The sequence below is a fragment of the Pelecanus crispus genome, chromosome 6, assembly GCF_030463565.1.
Source record: "Pelecanus crispus isolate bPelCri1 chromosome 6, bPelCri1.pri, whole genome shotgun sequence".
Lineage (NCBI taxonomy): Eukaryota > Metazoa > Chordata > Aves > Pelecaniformes > Pelecanidae > Pelecanus > Pelecanus crispus.
In genome coordinates, this window is record NC_134648.1 from 1,896,984 (window position 1) to 1,917,111 (window position 20,128).

Sequence of the window (20,128 nt, forward strand, 5' to 3'; positions counted from 1 at the left end):
CATCCCAAATAGTTTGGGCTGGAGCGGAGCCAGTGGTGACACACAGCGGGGCAGGCAGCCAAGGGGCAGGGCAGGAAGCTGTCAGCCTCCCTCATCTGAGGGAGTGAGCTGTAGCAGGCACTGGAGTGGCTGCCTGCCTGCAACCCTGCCTGCAACCCTGCCTGCACCCTGCCAGCCCTGCGGGCAGCTCCAGAGCTTGGCAGGGTCCTGGCTGCGGTGTCGGGGTGCCGGCTGGGTTCCCTGAGGCCACCTCCTCCGGGTACGGCGCCGTGTTAGCCGCGGCGCGGAACCTGGGGTTTGCAGCCCAACCAAAGCGAGGTGGCCGGCAGCCTGCCCAGCCCGTGGGCAGCCTTGGCGTAACCTGCTCCGCGCCGCTCCCTTGGGACCCATGGAGACTGGCAGCATCTTCCCGCAGCCCGGCACGCAGCAGCCCCTGGGCAGCGAGGCCGGGAAAGCTGCCGAGGATGATGGCGGTGGCGGGAAGGGGAGCGTGGACAGCGATGCCACGAGGTGAGATCGTGTGGCCGGGACAGAGGGGAGACAGGAGGGGTCCGGATGCTCTGCCCTCTCCCCAGGGTTTTGGTTTGATGCTGGGCTGGGGCGACGTGGAGCTCCTCTCCTTTGTCACCGGGAGCACGAGGGGCTGGGACGGGGTCGGGATCCCTCTGACATCCCCGTCCCCGCAGCGGGAACCCTTACGCGGGGCTGGTGAGCCGCCTGCGGGCAGCCTGGCTCTCGGGGAAGACGCAGCCCATGGAGTACCGCGTGGCCCAGCTGGAGGCCCTGGGTCGCTTCTTGGATGAGAAGAAGCAGGACATCCTGGAGGCCACCGCCTTGGACATGCGCAAGGTGAGAGGGGGCCGGGAATTGGGGGAGCCGAGGGGCTGCCGTCACGCAGAGGGTCGCTGCGATGTCCCGAGGGAGCTTCCCCACCCACTCGGTGCTGCCTCCCCGTGCTGGGCTGCGCTGGGCAGTGGCTGTGGGTGGAGGCAGCAAAGGGGAGACGGAGCTGGAGCACATCCGTGCCCCCAGTGTGGACAGAGCGGGGCTGTGGGGAGCGTCCGGACATAATTCGCCATTCCCAAACCCATCGGCCTCAGTTTACCCCTTTTCTGAGCAGCTTCATCCCCGACTTCTGTCACCCCCGCCTTGGGCTTTCCATCAAATGCCGTCCCCTTCCCTCTCTCGGTGCTCACCCAGGCTGCGGCTCTCGGAGCCCGGACCCCCCGGTTTTGCATCGTCCCCTGCCTCTCTGCTCCCTCCCTCCCGCCTATATCAGGGCCACCGAGGGCAGAGGCAGAGCAGACCCATCCCCTGCGCCTCCGTAAGTCCTCAAAGAGCTCCAGCCCCCCCCAGCCCCACAGTTCCCCCTTTGGTGCAGCTCCTTCGCCCGCAGCCAGAGCCTCACGCACCACACGGGGCTCATCGTCTGCTGTTCCCCATCCCAGTTCACAACTTCCCTTTGGACACCCTCCCCATCCTTACCGCAGCCCAGATCGATGGGATCCGCATCATTTTTTCTATTTTTAAGCAGCCAGCTCTTGTGCTGAGAGGACACGCGGAGTAACGCTTGATCCCGTTTGGGAAAGGCGTGCTGCATTTCACCCCGCCTCCCATTTGCTTCTGCACCCTTTGCGCTTCTCCTTTCCCGATTTGGGCAGGGGCCTGACACCCACCTGCGTCGGGAAGCCTCCAGTGTGGGGTTAGGGAAGTGCTGGCCACACGCGGTGCCGCCGGCACTGACTTGGTCCCGGGCAGTGCTCCATTGGCGGAGGGGAATGGGAACACCTTCCCTCCCCTGCCCGGTGGCGAGCGTCTGCGGTCAGGTCTGGCCAGTGCGGGGCTTGCAGCTTGTGTGGTGCCCAGCAGCCGGTGGCCAGGGCTGCGGCTGGTGGTCGGTGCTCGTGTGAAGGCTTTGCCCATCCAACCTTCGGCGTGAGAGAAGAGAAACGGTGGCGGCCGACAACCGCTCTCACCCAAGGGATAAATCTGAGATGGAAAAACTCTGCCGATGAGCCCAAGACAGCGCAATCCCATTGGGGGTTAAAATTTGGGATTTAACATCTTGGTTAGGACAATTATTAATGAATTTTTTTTATTTAATCACATGGTTTCCTCTGCATCTGCCGGGTCAGCAGCACCTTGCTGAGTGTTATCCCCCAGCCACCAGCGATAGCTGCAGCTTAGTAAACCCCCACAGCTCATCCATGGACACAAGGATGGTGCATGGAGTGAGATCCAAGGTCCATCCAGCCCAGGCTCACTAAAGGATGCTCAGAAATAGGGCAAATACACATGATACTTCCAAATATCTTTGGAAGCCAGCAGCGCTGTCTCCTGTCCACAGTGAGAGCCGTGTGCGTGCTCCGTGCTTGCTGCCGTGGCACTGCGGGCAGCACCGGCCACCCGGCGATGTGAGCTGCCCCTGGGGCCACAACTCCCGTGAAAGGAAAAAAAAATGAGATACCCGAACATCTACTGCTGCTCCCTTACCAAGAGAGCGGTTTGTGCTGGCACACGAGGGAGTCAGAGCATCCTTCTGCCCGCGGTTCGTCCAGTCTCTTCTCGGGGACACGCTGGACACCTCCTGGAATACCTTCCCTGGTCGCTGGGTCTCTGCTTCTTCCTTCTACTCTACAGTGAGGTACCAGGCTCGGTCTTTGCTGGCCTCATCTCAGAAAGCCCCGTGCGGGGCTCTGCTCCTGCTTGGCCGCCATCCCCTGGCACCAGCCCAGCCGCCCCAGCCCACCTGAGACACCCCGCTCACCGAAATGCCCACCGCAGCGGGCTGACAGCTATTTTTAATGTCGGTTGTGCTTCCTCATTCGCCTGAGGTTCCCTTTTCCTCGGAAGAGGCATCCAGCACATCGGTCTGCTCATGTTGTCTGCTTTCTCTCTCCCTGGAGGGGCAGCCCAGCTTCTTCCTTGATCTTGCTTCTCCTCCTGATGTCATGCCAAGCTGCACACCCGCACTGCTCCCAAACTCCTCCGCCCTTCGGGCTCCCTCTCCGCACGACCGTCCCTCCTCCTGCCCTGCTGAGGGCAACATCTGGAAGCCTTCGCTTCCTGCTCTCCCTCCTTCCTAGGCTCGGTGGTGGATCTCCTCCCCACTTTCTCAGCTCACTCTGCCAAAAAACCCTGCACAAACAGGCTCCAAAATCTGGGTAGTCCCTTTTCTCCTGTATTTCCTCCCAAATCCTGACACCTGGGTGGTGGATGACCCCCAGAACTGGCTGGTTTTATCCTTTGAACCTGCTGCTTCCCCACCAGTCCCCATCCACCTCACCCTCCACTGTACTCCTGGGTGAGAAGAAACCCAACTGTAGGACAAACATTGAGGGGGTCCCCCGTCGATGGAAGGTGAGGAGCTGCTGGCAGAGCCAGACGTCAGCACCAGTGCTATTCCCATGCCGGTGACACATCCACAGTGGGAAAGTCAAAGCCAGGTGAAGGGGGATGGCAGCGGGATTTGCACCCAGATCTCTTCTGAGCTTTTATTTATTGGGCTAAATCCTTGCAGACTCTTTCCTGAGTTACTCTCTGGCAGGTCCTGAAAAAATAGCCCATCCTGCTGGAGTCCATCAACTCACTCATTTCATTTGTGCCGCTGCGAAAATGTGATAGAAAAAGGGGTTGTGGCTCAGGATGCTTTCGTCTCCAGACCAAACGGGACTCAACAGCCAGACCAGCCCTTTCTTCCCCAAAACACCACCGCTGCCTTCACAAACCCCTCTCCTCCCCAAATACTTAATTTTCCCTAACCTCAACTGAGCTCCCAGCAGGGAAAGCTCAGCCGCAGGCAGGTTACTGCTGACAGGAGTGGCGCGGTGATATCGCAACGCGATTTCGGAGCTTGCCAAACCCCAAGGCTGCAGACGTGCTGGGGTTCACGCCCACCCCATGGCGGGCTGTGCCATGCAGCCTGGGGGTAAGAGCAAAGTGCATATCCACCATGGGACATGAAGGGCTTGGGTCCCCAAATCCTAGGTAAAAAAAAAAAAAAATGCAGGGTAGGGATAAGAGGCACTGTGGTGCTGCAGCGCATGTGGAGCTGACACGTAGGGTGCTCTGTGTCCCCAGCCGCCCTTTGAAGCCGAATATTCCGAGATCATCCTCTGCAAGAACGACCTCCACGAGACGCTGAACAACCTGTCCTACTGGATGAAGGATGAGCACGTGGACAAGAATCTGGTACGGGGGAAGATGAGGGAGAGGATGGGGGGAAGGACCCAGCTGCCGGGCGGAGATGGGCGGGATGTGGGCATGGAGACGGTGGTGAAGAAAGCACTGAGGTGGTGGGTGTCCTGCAGGTGACCCGGCTGGACTCGGCCTTCATCCGCAAGGACCCGTACGGCGTGGTGCTCATCATCGCGCCCTGGAACTACCCCATTAACCTCCTCCTGGTGCCCCTCATCGGGGCCATCGCTGCCGGTGAGCCAAACCTGTTGTCTGGCCTGGAGGATCCAGGCAGTGCCTGGCCAGGGGTCTCGTCCCCCCGGCTGGGGTGCCAGAAGGGCTGGCTGTCACCATGTCACTGCTCTGATGTCCTGTTGATCTCCTCCCAGGTAACTGTGTTGTTGTCAAACCCTCGGAGACAACCAAGAACACGGAGAGGCTTATTGCTGAAATGCTGACCTGCTACCTGGATAATGTAAGAAGCTTTCCCTGTCCTTGTCCCTATCCCCGCCCCAGGGCCATGGTGTTCCCAGCCCTGCCTTGCACACACCAGTGCCACACCACCCCTGGTTTCAGGCACTGCCGTACCTCCTTCCTCCACGCTCAGCCAGTGTCCGCACGCCCAGCAGCCTGGGATGCTCTTGGTGGGGACAGAGTGGCCCGGGCAGATGCTGACACACAGGGACCCTTCCTCTTACGTTGCAGGACTGCTTTGCCGTGGTGACCGCCGGCGTGCAGGAGACCACCAGGCTGCTGGAGAACAAGTTTGACTACATCTTCTACACTGGTACGTCCCGTGGGCCAGAGCAGAGCCCTGCTTACCCTGCCCATCGACGCAAGATGGTGGGCAGCCCGCCTGCGAGCGCAAGGCCCCCTTCCCCGCCCTCTAAGAAGGCTGGGCTTGTGTTGGGGATCTGGTGTCAGGATCCGCAGGATCTGCCACCAACACGTCTGAGGATCTAATAGCCATAACTTCGTTTTGTAATGGCTGAGCTGGGGGATGCCATGGTTGAACTGGAGAGGGTGCTGGAGGTGAGGGCTCAGCCATGTGCTGCACACCAAGGTGGGTGCAGGACAGGAGTGGGACTTGACATGTCTTCCCTGGCCCTGGCTCCTCATATGGCTAAGGCCATGGGTTGGGCTGTAGCATGGTGGGATCCTCACCATGATGCATCTTTTCCTGGCCCACAGGCAGCCCCTCGGTGGGGAGGATCATAATGACAGCCGCTGCCAAGCACCTGACGCCGGTGACGATGGAGCTGGGGGGCAAGAACCCCTGCTACGTGTCTGACTCCTGTGATGTGCAGAACGTGGCCCGGCGGGTGGCCTGGGGTCGCTTCTTCAACACGGGGCAGACTTGTGTGGCACCTGACTACGTGCTGTGCAGTGCAGCTATGCAGGAGAAGCTGCTGCCCGCCCTGCGCGAGGCCATCACTGAGTTTTACGGCCCCAACCCTCGGGATTCCCCCGATTTCGGCCGCATTGTGGGGGATAAGCACTTCCAGCGGGTGCAGGCGCTGCTGCGCAGTGGGCGTGTGGTCATCGGAGGACAGACAGATGAGAAGGAGCGCTACATTGGTGAGGGCTTGAACTTCACATAAGTCTTCATCCCTGTATGGAGTGGATTTGGATTTTGGAGAGGGTGTTACAACTGGAGGGGAGGTTCTAGATGGATGTGAAAATTCGGGAAGGTATGCATGGGAATTGGGGAGCTTGGCAAGGTGTCCTATCTTAGAGGAGGATCTTGGGGAGAGGACCAAGGTGTCATCTCCAAACTCTGTGCATGGCTGATGCCTTCGGGTTTCTTTCTCTGCAGCTCCCACGGTGCTGGTGGACTTGCAGCCCTCTGATCCTATCATGCAGGAGGAGATCTTCGGCCCCATCTTGCCCATTGTCATTGTGGCCAATATGGATGAAGCCATTGACTTTATCAGGAGCCGTGAGCAGCCGCTGGTTGTGTATGCCTTCTCCTCCAATGACAAGGTATAGCGTACAGGCTGTGTGAAGCCAGGGCTACGCTTGCCCCATGCTCCTTGGCAGGTGTATTCAGCCGTGTTCATACTCCAAAAATTTTCTTTAGAGCAGACAGCCCTGGTTGTGGGGGAAGGATTGCAGCTGGAGGTGCGGGAACAGGGTGTGAGACCCATGTCCAACTTCTCCGCTTCCTTCCCAGGTGGTGAACCAGGTCCTGGAGAAGACAAGCAGCGGTGGCTTCTGCGGCAATGACACCCTGATGCACGTGACGTTGACCTCGCTGCCCTTCGGTGGGATCGGTAGGTCCAAATCCCCCAACCTGCCCGCCCCTGGCCAACGTGAGCCAGGAATGGTCCCACCCCTGGTGTCTGAGCCATGCTGGCCATGGTGAGGAAGGGTCTCAGGGGAGACGGAGCACCCAGGCCTGGGCCCCAGGTCCAGAGGGCTCAACGGTCCGTAGGGAAATCCTTCTGCACCAGGCAGGACCCCACGAGAAGCCCTTTGCTTCACTGCACCAGGGCTGAGCTCTCGGGCTTGGCAGCCCTGTCTCTGCTGAACATGCGTGGAGCACCGTGTGGTTTCTTCTCTCAGTGTTTGCCATCCGAAGCAGTGTTGCCTGTGTATGTGGAAATGTCTTGTTTAAAAGGCAGGGAATTTTGAATGCAGCCAACAGAGAAACATCTCTAGACCTTCCTTTCTACACGCAGTGCCTCTGTAGTGTGCCGGCAGCCAGCTTGTCACACCCATCCTGCTGCTGTGCTACCCCTTTTCTCTGCAGGAGAAAACTGGGAAATGTCACTTATCCACAGTTTTCAGGAACTCAGAATTTCAGTTTTTCCTGGATCTTCATTTTGGACTCCAGGTCTGAAGACAGCACAATTTCCAATGAATTCCCAAATGTACACACATCCCTTTATATAAACTCCTGAAGACCTATATTGCGTAAAACCATTGAGGAGTAAACAGCAAGGGATCCAGATCACAGCCTAGCATAGATACTATGAGGGTTAAAAGCTTTACAAGCATTTGCCATCATCCCATCTCAGAACGGACAAATCACCCAAGGGTGATATTTTTAAGGCAAATTTATTTGTATGTGCAATTTCTAATGGTCCTCCCTGTTGCTTCACACAAAGCTTTTGGAAATTGGCAGACTCTGAAAAAGGTCTAAATTTGATTCTGAACCTTTTGCTGATGCTTCCTCCTGGAGAAAGGCAGTCGAGGAGGCTGTTGCTCCGCTTCCCACAGTATCGCAGTCCTCTCCATATCTATACCGGCCACGAGGCAGTGGTTTTAGGTTTACACTTGACGAATTCAAGCAATCATGCAAGGATTCCCTGCAATGCGAAGCAAGGAAACGAGTATCAGCTGTAAGCTGCATAGCTCTCATCTTTCAGTTGATGTACGTGATTTTGAGCTTCCATGGGATGTTTTCTATCCAGAGCATCAGCTGGGAAACAATCCTTTCATTCTTTTAAAGGCTTCAGAACAAAGCTGTGTCTAGTTCTGCATTCTTCCACCACAACCCTATCCAGATGCATGAGTAAGAACAGGACAAGCATGCACAGTATTTCTTCCTGAAAGTCTTCCAGCCTCTGTTTCCAGCTCAAATGAATTGCTAAGCCAGAAGGCTCCCATGTGTTTGGTAAAGGGTGCTGTACTCCATGTACTTACCCAGGTGCTCCTTGAATTCAGGGAAACTTTTAATCGCTACGATACCCCTGTGACATGGCATTTCACAGCTCGTGGACAGAAACAGCGCTTTGGGGCTGTGTTTCTTCTGGTCTGTTCTGGATGTCTACTTAGGTTGAAAAAAAAAACGTGCCCAGAAGTGCTTCTCTCTTCCCTCCAATAGGAAGGAGTCTGGGTGGTGGAGACACCCACTTTTGATCAGATGCTAGAATCATAGAATCATTTAGGTTGGAAAAGATCTTTAAGATCACCAAGTCCAACCGTTAACCTAACACTACCAAGTCCACCACTAAACCATATCCTTAAGTGCCGCATCTGCATGTCTTTTAAATACCTCGAGGGATGGTGGCTCAACCACTTCCCTGGGCAGCCTCTTCCAATGCTTGACTACCCTTTCCATCAAGAAATTTTTCCTAATATCCAATCTAAACCTCCTCTGACGCAGCTTGAGCCCATTTCCTCTCGTCCTATCGCTAACTAGGTGGGAGAAGAGACCAACACCCACCTCACTGCACCCTCCTGTCAGGAGCTGCAGAGCGATCAGGTCTCCCCTCAGCCTCCTCTTCTCCAGGATGAACACCCCCAGCTCCCTCAGCCGCTCCCCACCAGCCCTGTGCTCCAGACCCTTCCCCAGCTCCGTTGCCCTTCTCTGGACACGCTCCAGCACCCCAATGTCTTTCTTGTACTGATCTTCACTACCATGGAAGCACAGCTCCTACTCTCCATCCGAGACTCAGCCAGCTGGGAACCAGCCGGTGACCTTCCTTCGTGCTAGGGCTGCTGACATGCGAGATACCAAAAGTAACTCATCAGCTTGCCCAGGATTTGCATTTTATCAGGAACACTGACCAGCTTAAGCTGACTCAGAATTTTATCACGTCAGTTATCAGCACACAGGTGGATTTCCTTATTTTCTGCCAGCCTGCCTGGCTTTCCCATGCTTTCTCCTTGCCAGCCAGCTTTCACCTCCCAACAGCCATTTTGCTCGTCCTTGCATGTGGGTCACATCCTCACCAAAGCCACCTTGACAATCACCCCTCTCCACTCCTGGCGTCCCGCTGGCAGCGGGGCTGGAGCCAGCGCAAAGGGGATGTGTTTTGGAGGGTCCCTGCAGCAGGGAAGCTCATCTGGCAGGAGCAACTTGCTGCTGCTGCCCACTCCACCTTGTCAGTGATGCCCTTCTCAGTCACTCTGGCACAAGGTGAGGTTTTGTGATCAAAAAGGTTGTTTGGGATTTTTTGTTGTTTTTTTTTTAAATCAGTAAAGTTTTCAGAATTAGAGTAAAAAGAGAACAGAAACTTGAGAGGGCATGTAGGAAGCACCTGCAAAAGAAGAGTTGAAGATATAGAAACAAGACCAGTTTTCTTTACTGAGTGTTTTAGGTGCTTAAGCATCCATGGAGATGAGGACATCTCCCAGCAGCCTCCAGGGCATCTGTTAAACAAGATGTACTGGTTTCAGGTTGGTACAAACCACCGCTTCCTCCCCGGAGGGTGAGGATGGGAGGGCAGCAACCAGCACTCTCGCTGCCTGTTCTCTGCCATGCCACGATGAATATGTCACCTTTCCTGGTCCTCCCACTCCACTTCTTCCATCTGCCAGCAAGGTGGGGGCCTTTGGATCCTTTCCCCCAAACAGCAGGATGACGTGAAAGGCTCCAGCCTTTGCCCGATTTCCTTGGCTCAGAAATCCTCCAAGCAATCTCTCCTGTTGGGAAGACGACATTTTGTGAAACTCTTCTTCTATCAACATTTTTCTGAGCCTGGCTTAACGTGGTGAGCTTTGCACCAGGGCTAAACGTGATACCTGAAATGGTGAAATCCAGACTGATGAGAGGCTTGTTGGAAACCTTTCCTCCTCCCAGCCCAGTCTTCCTCCTCCAAATGTCCCTCAAGCACCATTTGGGCCTCCAACTAAGCCACCTCCACAGTCCTCTTCAGATCACTTTCCGGGGAAGCTCAGCCATGGCCAGCCCTCCCTGCTGACCCTGATGTTAGAAAGCAGCTGGATGAAGACATGGTGCTGTCCACAGACACAAGCGGTCTCCATTGCCAGCGCCTCCCCCGTGCTGCCCTTGAAAGGGGAGATGGGAGCTTAATTTTGGGCTCGTTGGCCCAAAGGGTGGGTGAGCAATGCCCAGATCCAGCCACCAACCAGGCACCTGTGCTGTCTGTTGCAGGGAACAGCGGCCTGGGGATGTGCCATGGCAGGTTCACCTTCGACACCTTCACCCACCACCGCGGCTGCCTGCTCCGCGGCATGGGCCGGGAGGCCCTCAATGCCTTCCGCTACCCACCCTACAACCAGCAGAAGCTGGGCATCATCTGGGCCGCCTCCGAGGTGAAGCGCAAGGGTGCCTGCACCCTGCTCTGAGGGTCCCCTGCCACTGCCATGATGTCCCCTGCCACTGCCATGATGTCTCCTGCGCCATGATGTCTCCTGCGCCATGACGTCTCCTGCGCCGTGACGTCTCCTGCGCCATGACGTCTCCTGCACCCTGCTCTGAGGGTCCCCTGCCACTGCCATGATGTCTCCTGTGCCATGATGTCTCCTGCACCATGACGTCTCCTGCGCCATGACGTCTCCTGCGCCATGACGTCTCCTGCGCCATGATGTCTCCTGCACCCTGCTCTGAGGGTCCCCTGCCACTGCCATCACGTCTCCTGCCCACCGGTCGCGGTGGTCTTGGTGGCCACGTTCAATGAAAGGCGTTTCCCTTCAACCAGTGACTTCCCGCGTGCTTCCCTTCTGCCTCCGGGCCTGCTGCCTCCATGGCAACCCACCAATCAGGGTGTTGGATGGAACTGCTGGCCAATGAGAGGGAGAGAACTGGGGAGGGGTGGGGTCAGATGGAGGGCGGAGCCTGCCAGCAGATGGGGCAGAAGGTAGGGGCAGGGCCCCACACATCTCCCGTGCTCCACATGGAACCCCTGGGCCCCACACATCTCCCGTGCCCCACATGGAGCCCCTGGGCCCCACACATCTCCCGTGCCCCACATGGAGCCCCTGGGCCCCACACATCTCCCGTGCCCCACATGGAGCCCCTGGGCCCCACACATCTCCCGTGCCCCACGTCTCCCCGCACACAGGTCCCACAGCACCACCCTGCTCTCCCCACAGCTCTCTTGCCAGCCCCATGGGTTCCAGCCACAGCCGGTGCCAGCGGCCTCCTCCTCCATCGCCACTGGCCCCACCACAGCGGAGGGGCTGGTGCAGTGCCCCGGGTGATGCCAGAGGTCACCTCCTGCCCCCCCGCTTGGGGACTCTCCCCCGAGAAGGTCCACAGCAACACCTTCCTCCCAAGTCCTTGAGCTGGGATAATCCCAGTTTCCCCCACCCCGTGCCCTGCAATTTGCAGTCCTTTATCTCACACGGCTTGGCAACCTCCTCAGGAAATGTAGGGAGACCTTGGAGCGAGCGCAAGCAGCTGAGCCCAGAGGAGAAGGACAGGTAAGGTGCCAGCAGGGACAGGGGGCTTTCTCCTACGGCATCTTGGGGTGTGCTGTCCTCCAGAGCCCCTCTCTTCCCCGTCCTGGTTGCTTTGGCTCCATCCTGGTGGGTTTCTGGGCTCTGTTCCTCCATCCTAGCCGCTCTTCCGGCCCCGCTGCCCCCACCCTGTGCTTTGAAAACTGAGAAACCAAGTTAAACCCAGGTCACTGCTTCTCAAGAAGAAAATCCCGCTGGACATGTCCCACCTAGCATGGTGCATGGTCCCTGGGGAGCAAAGGGATGGTGCCGGGCTGCTCCATACCCCAGCTTGGGGGGGCTGGCTGTGCCGGGGAAGAGGGTCCCCCTCCTTGCTGGGCCAACTCCACTCGCTGCAGGGACAGAAGGGAACGGGGTGGCTTTGTCCACTGGCTGGTCGGCTGCGTCACTCAGCCCACGCTCTGGGATTTTACCCCGTGGTCAGGTCTGAATGCCCTCGTCTGAGGCAAGGCAAGCGGTATTTCCTCATCAGCAGTGCAGCGCTCAGAGCCTCCTCTCGGGATGAGTCCCCACACAGTGTTGGTGAGCCGCCTGCGGGCAGCCTGGCTCTCGGGGAAGACGCGGCCCATGGAGTACCGCGTGGCCCAGCTGGAAGCTCTGGGTCGCTTCCTGGACGAGAACAAGCTGGACATCCTGGAGGCCACTGCCTTGGACATGCGCAAGGTGAGACCACCGTGGCCAGGGCGGCTGGTGGGGAGTGCTTCCTTTTCCATCACTTGACTTTGCCCCCTGCCTCCTTCCTCTTTCCTTCATTTATGAAACCGTCTGTATCTCCACCTGAGTTTCCTTGCTTTTGCTCTTCCAAGTCTGTCCCCATCCCGCTGCAGGGAAGCAGGAAATGGCTGGGTGTGTGCTTGGTTGCCAGCCAGGGTCAGCCCACTGCACCAGGGGAGTGGTGGCCTTTGCATTTTGCTGTTACCTTCAGCTTAGCCTTTGGGGGTGCTCCTTGCGGGCAGGAAACCACACAGCAACTCGCTCCAGTTACACAGAAATGGGATGAATTAGCTCTGGGGAAACCTTCCCTGAGAGCAACTGGGGGCCCTTGTTCCCTTCTCCAACTCCGGAGCCCTGTCTGCATCGTACCGTGTCTGGTGTAGCCGAAGCTCTTGAGATACCGAATCCATGTCTTCAACCGTGACTTTCTACTGTGTCCCGGGAACCTGCTGCATGGGGCCAGGCAGCATGCTGTGATGCGGGTGGCGGGCTGGAGGAGTCGCTGTACCACCCCTCCTTGCCACCACAAGGTCATGGGGTGTCCCTGGGGGTGCCTGCCCCAGCAGAGACGGTCACATCCTGCTATGGCTGCCAGGAGACTCCGTGCTGACCTCTGCGAGGACCACCATTGTGGGGTGGCCATGGGGCTGTGCCCACAGTGGTGGCCATGATGACCTCCTGTGTGTCTCCAGCCACCCTTTGAAGTGGAGCTCTCCGAGATCTCCATTTGCAGGAGCGAGCTCAACCACACGCTCAACAACCTGGGCACCTGGATGAAGGACGAGCACGTGGACAAGAACTGGGTATGGGGCAGTGGCTGGCCAGGACGGGTGGGATGGGAGGCAGGCATCCCTCACGCCATCCTTCCCTCTGCAGGTGACACAGCTGGACTCGGCCTTCATCCGCAAGGACCCGTACGGGGTGGTGCTCATCATCGGGCCCTGGAACTACCCCATTAACCTCCTCCTGGTGCCCCTCATCGGGGCCATCGCTGCTGGTGAGGCTGGGCTGTGTCCCTGCCATGCTGGGGGGTACCAGAACCTCACTGGCGCGTTTCCTGTGTCCTCCCTGGGGTGGGAACGGGGTGATGGTGGTGGGGCTGCATTGGGAACAGGTCTTCTGCTCCCAAAGAGCAAGGTCCTTACCAGGAGGGAGCTCCTGTCATGCAGGTAACTGCGTTGTCATGAAGCCCTCCGAAATCAGCAGGAACGTGGAGAGGTTAGTGGCCGAGATGCTGCCCAGGTACCTGGACAAGGTAGGAGAGCTTTCCGCTGCAGCCGCCTACTTCTCCAGGGACACCTGCCCCTGTGTCCCAGACCTGCTCAGCCAAGCCACGTCCCCCGACATGCTCCCTCTGCTCCTGCCCGGCTCTGGTGCCACGCTTCCCACCTCCCTTTCCTGTCGCAGGACTGCTTTGCTGTGGTGACCGCCGGTGTGGAGGAGACCACCAGACTGCTGGAGAACAAGTTCGACTACATCTTCTTCACTGGTACATCCCACAGGGACACTCCAGGCCCATTCCTCTCTACAGGGCAGGGTGACATGCCTGGGGCTGCCCCAGCAAGCCTGGTGTGGATCCATTGGAAGGTCTTGACCATGCTGGGCTCACGGTGCTCCCCCTGCCCACAGGCAGCCCCTCGGTGGGGAGGATCATAATGACAGCCGCTGCCAAGCACCTGACTCCCGTGACGCTGGAGCTGGGGGGCAAGAACCCCTGCTACGTGTCTGACTCTTGCAACGTGCAGAATGTGGCCCGGCGGGTGGCCTGGGGTCGCTTCTTCAACGCGGGGCAGACTTGTGTGGCACCTGACTACGTGCTGTGCAGCGCGGATATGCAGGAGAAGCTGCTGCCCGCCCTGCGCGAGGCCATCACTGAGTTTTACGGCCCCAACCCTCAGGAGTCCCCCGACTTCGGCCGCATTGTGGGGGACAAGCACTTCCAGCGGGTGCAGGCGCTGCTGCGCAGTGGGCACGCGGCTATCGGAGGACAGACAGACGCAGAGGCGCGCTACATTGGTGAGGGCACAGGGCGTAATGCCCACGGGAGAGCAAAAGTGCAGGGTGGGGGGGTCCCGCTGGATGCAGTCCGTGACACCCAGCCAGCCAGCCCAGGCTCGACTCTTCCCCTGCAGCACCCACGGTGCTGGTGGGCGTGCAGCAGGACGACCCCATCATGGAGGAGGAGATCTTTGGGCCCATCCTGCCCATCCTCACGGTGACCAGCGTGGACGACGCCATCGCCTTCATCAATGCCCGGGAGCGGCCGCTGGCTATTTACGTCTTTTCCTCCTGCAAGAAGGTGCGGAGCTGGGCCGGGAGCAGCATCCCCCTCAGCCTGGGTTGCATCCTGCTGCGTGGGTCCAGATAGCCACAGGCATCCTCCCCAGCTGGGGCTGCTGCTTTGGCCTTGTCCCTGGTCAAAGGAGGTCAAGGGAGGACCTGAAGGGTCTGGAGCACAGGCCTTATGAGGAGCGGCTGAGGGAACTGGGAAGCCTAGAGAAGAGGAGGCTGAGGGGAGGCCTTATTGCTCTCTACAACTACCTGAAAGGAGGGTGTAGTGAGGTGGGTGTTGGTCTCTTCTCCCATGGAGTTAGTGATAGGATGAGAGGAAATGGGCTCAAGCTGCACCAGGGGAGGTTTAGGTTGGAAATTAGGAAAAATTTATTCAAAGGTATTCAAAGGAAAGGGTAGTCAAGCATTGGAAGAGGCTGCCCAGAGAGGTGGTGGAGTCCCCATCCCTGGAGGTGTTCAAAAAACGGGCAGATGTGGCACTTTGGGACATGGTTTAGTCTAGTCTACCCTTGATTGGTTTAGTGTGGACTTGGTAGTGTAGGTTAATGGTTGGACTGGATGATCTTAAAGGTCTTTTCCAACCTAAACGATTCTATGAGGAGAGAGCCCCCATGTCCCCAGCCATGTGTGTCCTGGTGTGCCCCAGGCAGCAGGGATGAGGCAGACAAGGGGTGGCCAGTGGGTGCTCAGCACACCCCTGTCCTCACCCCCCAGGTGGTGAACCGGGTGCTGGAACAGACGAGCAGCGGTGGCTTCTGTGCCAATGACACCATCATGCACATCACGCTCACCTCGCTACCCTTCGGCGGCATCGGTACGTCCATCCCCGGGAACAGGGTGCTGTGGGACCCCTCCCTGCCCATGGCACCCAGCGCTGGCAAGGCCAGGGTCCCGCCTGCTCCTGGGGGAATCCTGCCTGGACCCCTTCTAGCTCTGCCATCATCCACCACCCTGCCCGCAGCAGGTCCCTGCTGCCCCGGGGCTGAGTTCCCACCGCTGGTCCTGAACCCCTGCCCCAGGGCCGTGCCCGGTACCGGTGCCCGGTGTCGACCCTCCCGCCTCCACGGCTGTGCCGGGGGTCAGAGCTTGGTGCCAAAATTGAGCCCCCCGAGGTTGAGCCCCTGCCCTGGTCCCCGCTGTTCCTGGCCTTAGAGTCCCGCTTCCTGTCCCGAACGTCCCTAGGGCCTGTGCCCAGAGCCGGTTCCCCGAGTCCATGCCCTGAAGCACGGTGTTCCGCAGGACAAAGCGGCCTAGGCCGCTACCACGGCCGCTCCAGCTTCGACACCTTCTCGCACCCGCGGTCCGCGCTGCTCCGCGGGGCCGGCCGGGAGGCCTTCAACACCCTGCGCTACCCGCCCTACGCCCGCCGCTGCCTCCCGCTGCTCCGCGCCACCACCGAGACCAAGCGCCAGGCCGCCTGCACCCTCCTCTGAGCCGCGCAATAAACACCCACTTCCGCTTCCGCCTACGCTCTGGACCCGCCCCGCCGCATCACGCCCGCCCAATCGCCGCCCCGCCCCGCTGCCGCTCCACCCAATCCATGGAGCTCCCCTCCCTTCCCCCTCCCACCCTCCCCTCCCCAGCTGCCGCCGGCCAATGAGAAGCCAGCCTGGCGCCGCCTGCCCCGCCCTCCCTCCCTCGAGGCCCCGCCCCATGACCCGGCGCCTCTCTGCGCCTGCGCCGCTGCTCTTCGCGCCTGCGCAGTGAGGCTCGGGGGCGGGCCAGGGGTCAGGACGCCCGGGTCCTTGGGGGAGGTGAGCGGGGGGGGCCGGCGGCCCCGGGGCGTCGGGGGGGGCGTCGGGAGGAGGCCGTGCTGGCCTGTGGTGGTCCATAGTGGCCCATAGTGGCTTGTCGTGGCCCGCAGATCCCGTTTGGGGGAGAGGGGAGGGCCTGGACGCCTGCCCGCCCCCCTCCCCCCGGGGACGCACACGGGGCGCCTGGGGCCTTTCTGGGCCCGGAGGGGTCAGGGCGGCTCGGTCCCTCCGGGGGGGGGCTGTCACTTGGGTGCTGGAGAGTGGGGAGGGGGGGCTTGGGGCAGGGATTTTGGGTCCCATGGGGCCCTTGGGGAGCATGCCTAGGTCCCCTGGAGGGGTGCGGGGGGGCCAGGGCGCCTGGGTCCCCTGGGGGGGGACAGCCGGGTCCCTTGTGGGAAGCGGCGGGGGGGTGGAACAGGGCGCCTGGGTGCCTTTGGGGGGGGGTAGGAGACCTTGGTGCCTTTTGGGGGGAGGGGTGGGAGACCTGGGTGCCTTTGGGGGGAGCAGGACACGTGGGTCCCTTTGGGGGGGAGGGGTAGGACACCTGGGTGCCTTGTGGGAGGTGGGGGGGGGACACAGAACCCCTGGGTCTCTCGGGGGGGCACGAGGGGGCCAGGGCACCCAGGTTCCTTGGGGAGGGACAAACGGGTCCCTTGTGGGAATTGGGGGGGGGCGGGGAACAGGACACCTGAGTCCCTTTGGGGGGCTAGGAGACCTGGGTGCTTTTGGGGGGACAGGTAGGAGACCCGGGTCCCTTGGGGGAGATGGGGGGGGTGCAGGACACCTGGGTCCCTTTTAGGGGAGGGGGTAGGACATCTGGGCCCCCTGTGGGAGGTGGGGGAGGACACAGGACCCCTGGGTCCCTCGGAGGGGGCGCGGGGGGGGGCCAGGGCACCCAGGTCCCTTTGTGGGGGGAGCATCCAGGTCCTTTGTGGGTAGCGTGGCAGGGGAACAGGACACGTGGGTCCCATTTTGGGGGGGTAGGCCAGACAGGTCCCTTGTAGGAGGTGGGGGGGGGCAGACAAGAAGCCTGGGTCCCTTGGGGGAGGTGGGGGGGGTAACATCTGGGTCCTTTGGGAGAGGAGGGGTGCCCGGGGGTCCGGGTCCCTTCTGGTGGCAGGGTGGGGGTCAGGATGCCTGGGTCCCCTGGGGTGGAGGGGGCCCAGGCCCCCCTCAGCTGCCAGCCCGGCAGCAAGCGTCAGGCTGGGCCCCTGTGCTGGCAGCAGGACCGGAGATGGCGGCGCTGCGTTTGCTGTACCGGGCTGCCCGCGCAGGTGAGGGCCGCACCGGCCACCCCCTCACCCCTTCTCCCCTCACCAAAACCCCCCCTGACTCCTTTCTCTCCCCTTCCTCCAGGCCCGCCGGCCCCCTTGGGCCACCTGCGCCCGCTCAGCACCACCGTCCCCAGAGACTCCTACAGTGAGTAGGGGCTTGCTGCTCCCCGCACCCCATCCCCACGGGGTGGGCACAGCCTCCCCCGGTCCCCGCGGGGTGGGCACAGCTTCCCTCTCCCCGCAGAGTACGTCAACGTCCAGGAGCCGGCCATGGACATGCGATCCATCACCGACCGGGCTGCTCAGACCCTGCTGTGGACGGAGCTCTTCCGAGGTGAATCCCGGAGCCGGCCGGATGCCTGCGCGGGTGGAACGAACCCCTCTCAGCCTCCCCACGTGCGGCCCCCGGGCGCCAGCCCCCCTAAATGTGCCGTAATCCCCCTTTGTCTCTGTCTTCCAGGCCTGGCCATGACGCTGAGCTACCTTTTCCGTGAGCCGGCCACCATCAACTACCCCTTCGAGAAGGGCCCGCTGAGCCCGCGCTTCCGTGGGGAGCACGCCCTGCGCCGCTACCCCTCTGGGGAGGAGAGGTGCATCGCCTGCAAGCTCTGCGAGGCCGTCTGCCCCGCGCAGGTCAGCCTTCATCCATCCTCATCCTCTTCCCGCCGGCTTTGGGGGATGGAATGTTTCCCCCCCCGGAGCGGGAGCTGACGGTTTGTGTCCCCCCCGGCCCCGCGGCAGGCGATCACCATCGAGGCCGAGCCCCGAGCCGACGGCAGCCGCCGTACCACGCGCTACGACATCGACATGACCAAGTGCATCTACTGCGGGTTTTGTCAGGAGGCCTGCCCCGTGGACGCCATTGTGGAGGTGAGCTGCGGCGGGGGCAGAGCCGTGGGGCAACGAAACCCCCTGCCTGGCGCGGCGGGGGTCCGGCGAGCCCCGAGGGTGAACGTTTCCCATCCTGGCAGGGCCCCAACTTTGAGTTCTCGACGGAGACGCACGAGGAGCTGCTCTACAACAAGGAGAAGCTGCTGAACAACGGTGACAAGTGGGAGGCCGAGATCGCCGCCAACATCCAAGCCGATTACCTGTACCGGTGACGGCCGGGCGCTGCTACGTCTCCTCCCCGTTCCCCTAATAAAGGGTCTGGGGGGTTCTGCCACCCCCGTCTGCACTGGGGGCACTGACCCCTTCCTAACCCGGAATTCCGGCTTTCTCAGTGTCTCTTCTTTTCCGGCGCTGGGGCAGGGGAAGGGTTGAACCCCCTGGGCGGGTACAGCCTGGGGGTGTGTGGTTACATCCTGGGGAGGGGGATGGGGGTCCCGTGGGTGCTGTCACCCATGTCAGGGTTGGGGGCACAGGAACGTGGGGAGCATCGGTTGCAGGGAACGGTGTGGGACTTGGGGGGGGGGGTGTGAGGGATTCAGGGGGAGTTTGAGGGTTTTGGGGGGGCACCTGCCCCTCTCCCAGGGAGAGGACGCCCCTGCGGGGGGGGGGGGGGGGGGGGGGCATTCCCAGCCCCCCGCTTCCCGGGGCAGCCACGGAGCGGGGTCCCGGTGGTACGGGCTGGAGCACGGCGGGGGGGTGCGGGGGGGGGGTGTGTCCCCAATTCCACGCTCCTCGGGGGGACGGGGCGGTGCTGGCTCTGAGGGCTCCCCCGGCCCCCTGCTTCCCGCCGGGGGGGGGGGGGGGGCTCCAGGGGGAAGGGGGTTCCCGGGGAGCGGCGGGGCCGGTTCCCCCGGGGCGGTCCCTCCCCGCGGCCGGGCCCTTCCTGGGGAAGAGGAAGTGCCGAGCCCGGCTGGCTCCGTGCTCCCGGGTAGGGGCGGGCGGCTCCGCTCCCCGGCCGGCCCCCACGGAGCGGGGGGGGAGTCCCGGGTGGGGGCCGGAGTTTTGGGGTCGGGGCCGCCCGCTCCGCTCCCGGGGGCGGCGGGGGGGGGGGGGGTGCCCGGTGCGGTGCAGGGGGACGCGGTGGCCCTGACTCAGATGCAGCTGAGAGGGGCGGGGATGGCGGCGGAGGTGGGGGGTGGGAGGGGGGGTTGGAAAGTATTTTGCAAGCCCGGAGCTGGGAAAAGCCGCGTGTGACTGGGGCGGGTCACTTCCCCCTGGCCACGGCTGCGGGGGGACACCCCGGCTCCAACACCGCAGCCCCCCGGGACCCCCGGCCAGCCCCCCCCTCGGGGTGCCCCCATCCCTGCTGCCACCCCCGGCCAGACCCCCTCGGGGTGCCCCCATCCGGGCCAGACCCCCCCGGGGTGCCCCCCATCCCAGCCAGCCCCCCCCGGGGTGCTCCCCATCCCGGCCAGGCCCCCTTCGGGGTGCCCCCATCCCGGCCAGACCCCCCCGGGGTGCTCCCCATCCCAGCCAGCCCCCCCCGGGGTGCTCCCCATCCCGGCCAGCCCCCCTTCGGGGTGCCCCCATCCCGGCCAGACCCCCCCGGGGTGCCCCCCATCCCGGCCAGCCCCCCCTCGGGGTGTCCCCATCCCTGCCAGACCCCCCGGGTACCCCCCATCCCAGCCAGCCCCCCCCCGGGGTGCCCCCATCCCATCCAGCCCCCCCCGGGGTGCCCCCCATCCCATCCAGCCCCCCCCCGAGGGTGCCCCCCATCCCATCCAGCCCCCCCCCGAGGGTGCCCCCCATCCCTGCCACCCCCACCCAGCTCCCCCTGGGTGCCCCCATCCCTGCCACCCCCAGCCTCAACCCATCCCTCTGCCCCACCCCCCCCCCAGGCGGGTGCCTTCGCGCCTCTGCACCCCAGGGACGGAG

At 61.7% G+C, this 20,128-nt stretch overlaps 3 protein-coding genes across 3 annotated transcripts; all 3 read left to right on the forward strand.

Moving 5' to 3' along the window:
* Positions 1-388: 388 nt before the first annotated feature.
* Positions 389-10,242, forward strand: LOC104037743 (aldehyde dehydrogenase family 3 member B1-like). The gene is made up of 10 exons (XM_075712270.1): positions 389-510; positions 687-849; positions 4,081-4,191; positions 4,311-4,431; positions 4,566-4,651; positions 4,882-4,963; positions 5,368-5,754; positions 5,993-6,159; positions 6,350-6,449; positions 10,022-10,242. The coding sequence occupies exons 1-10, from the start codon at positions 389-391 to the stop codon at positions 10,213-10,215; spliced, it is 1,533 nt and encodes a 510-aa protein (XP_075568385.1). The 3' UTR covers positions 10,216-10,242.
* Positions 10,243-11,829: 1,587 nt separating this feature from the next.
* LOC104035968 (aldehyde dehydrogenase family 3 member B1-like) lies at positions 11,830-15,767 on the forward strand. The gene is made up of 9 exons (XM_075712238.1): positions 11,830-11,991; positions 12,735-12,845; positions 12,919-13,039; positions 13,212-13,297; positions 13,450-13,531; positions 13,672-14,058; positions 14,175-14,341; positions 15,049-15,148; positions 15,574-15,767. Exons 1-9 carry the CDS (start codon positions 11,830-11,832, stop codon positions 15,765-15,767), a joined length of 1,410 nt encoding a protein of 469 aa, XP_075568353.1.
* Positions 15,768-17,322: 1,555 nt separating this feature from the next.
* NDUFS8 (NADH:ubiquinone oxidoreductase core subunit S8) lies at positions 17,323-18,570 on the forward strand. The gene is made up of 6 exons (XM_075712304.1): positions 17,323-17,362; positions 17,445-17,507; positions 17,607-17,696; positions 17,823-17,995; positions 18,104-18,232; positions 18,334-18,570. The coding sequence occupies exons 1-6, from the start codon at positions 17,323-17,325 to the stop codon at positions 18,463-18,465; spliced, it is 627 nt and encodes a 208-aa protein (XP_075568419.1). The 3' UTR covers positions 18,466-18,570.
* Positions 18,571-20,128: the final 1,558 nt, after the last annotated feature.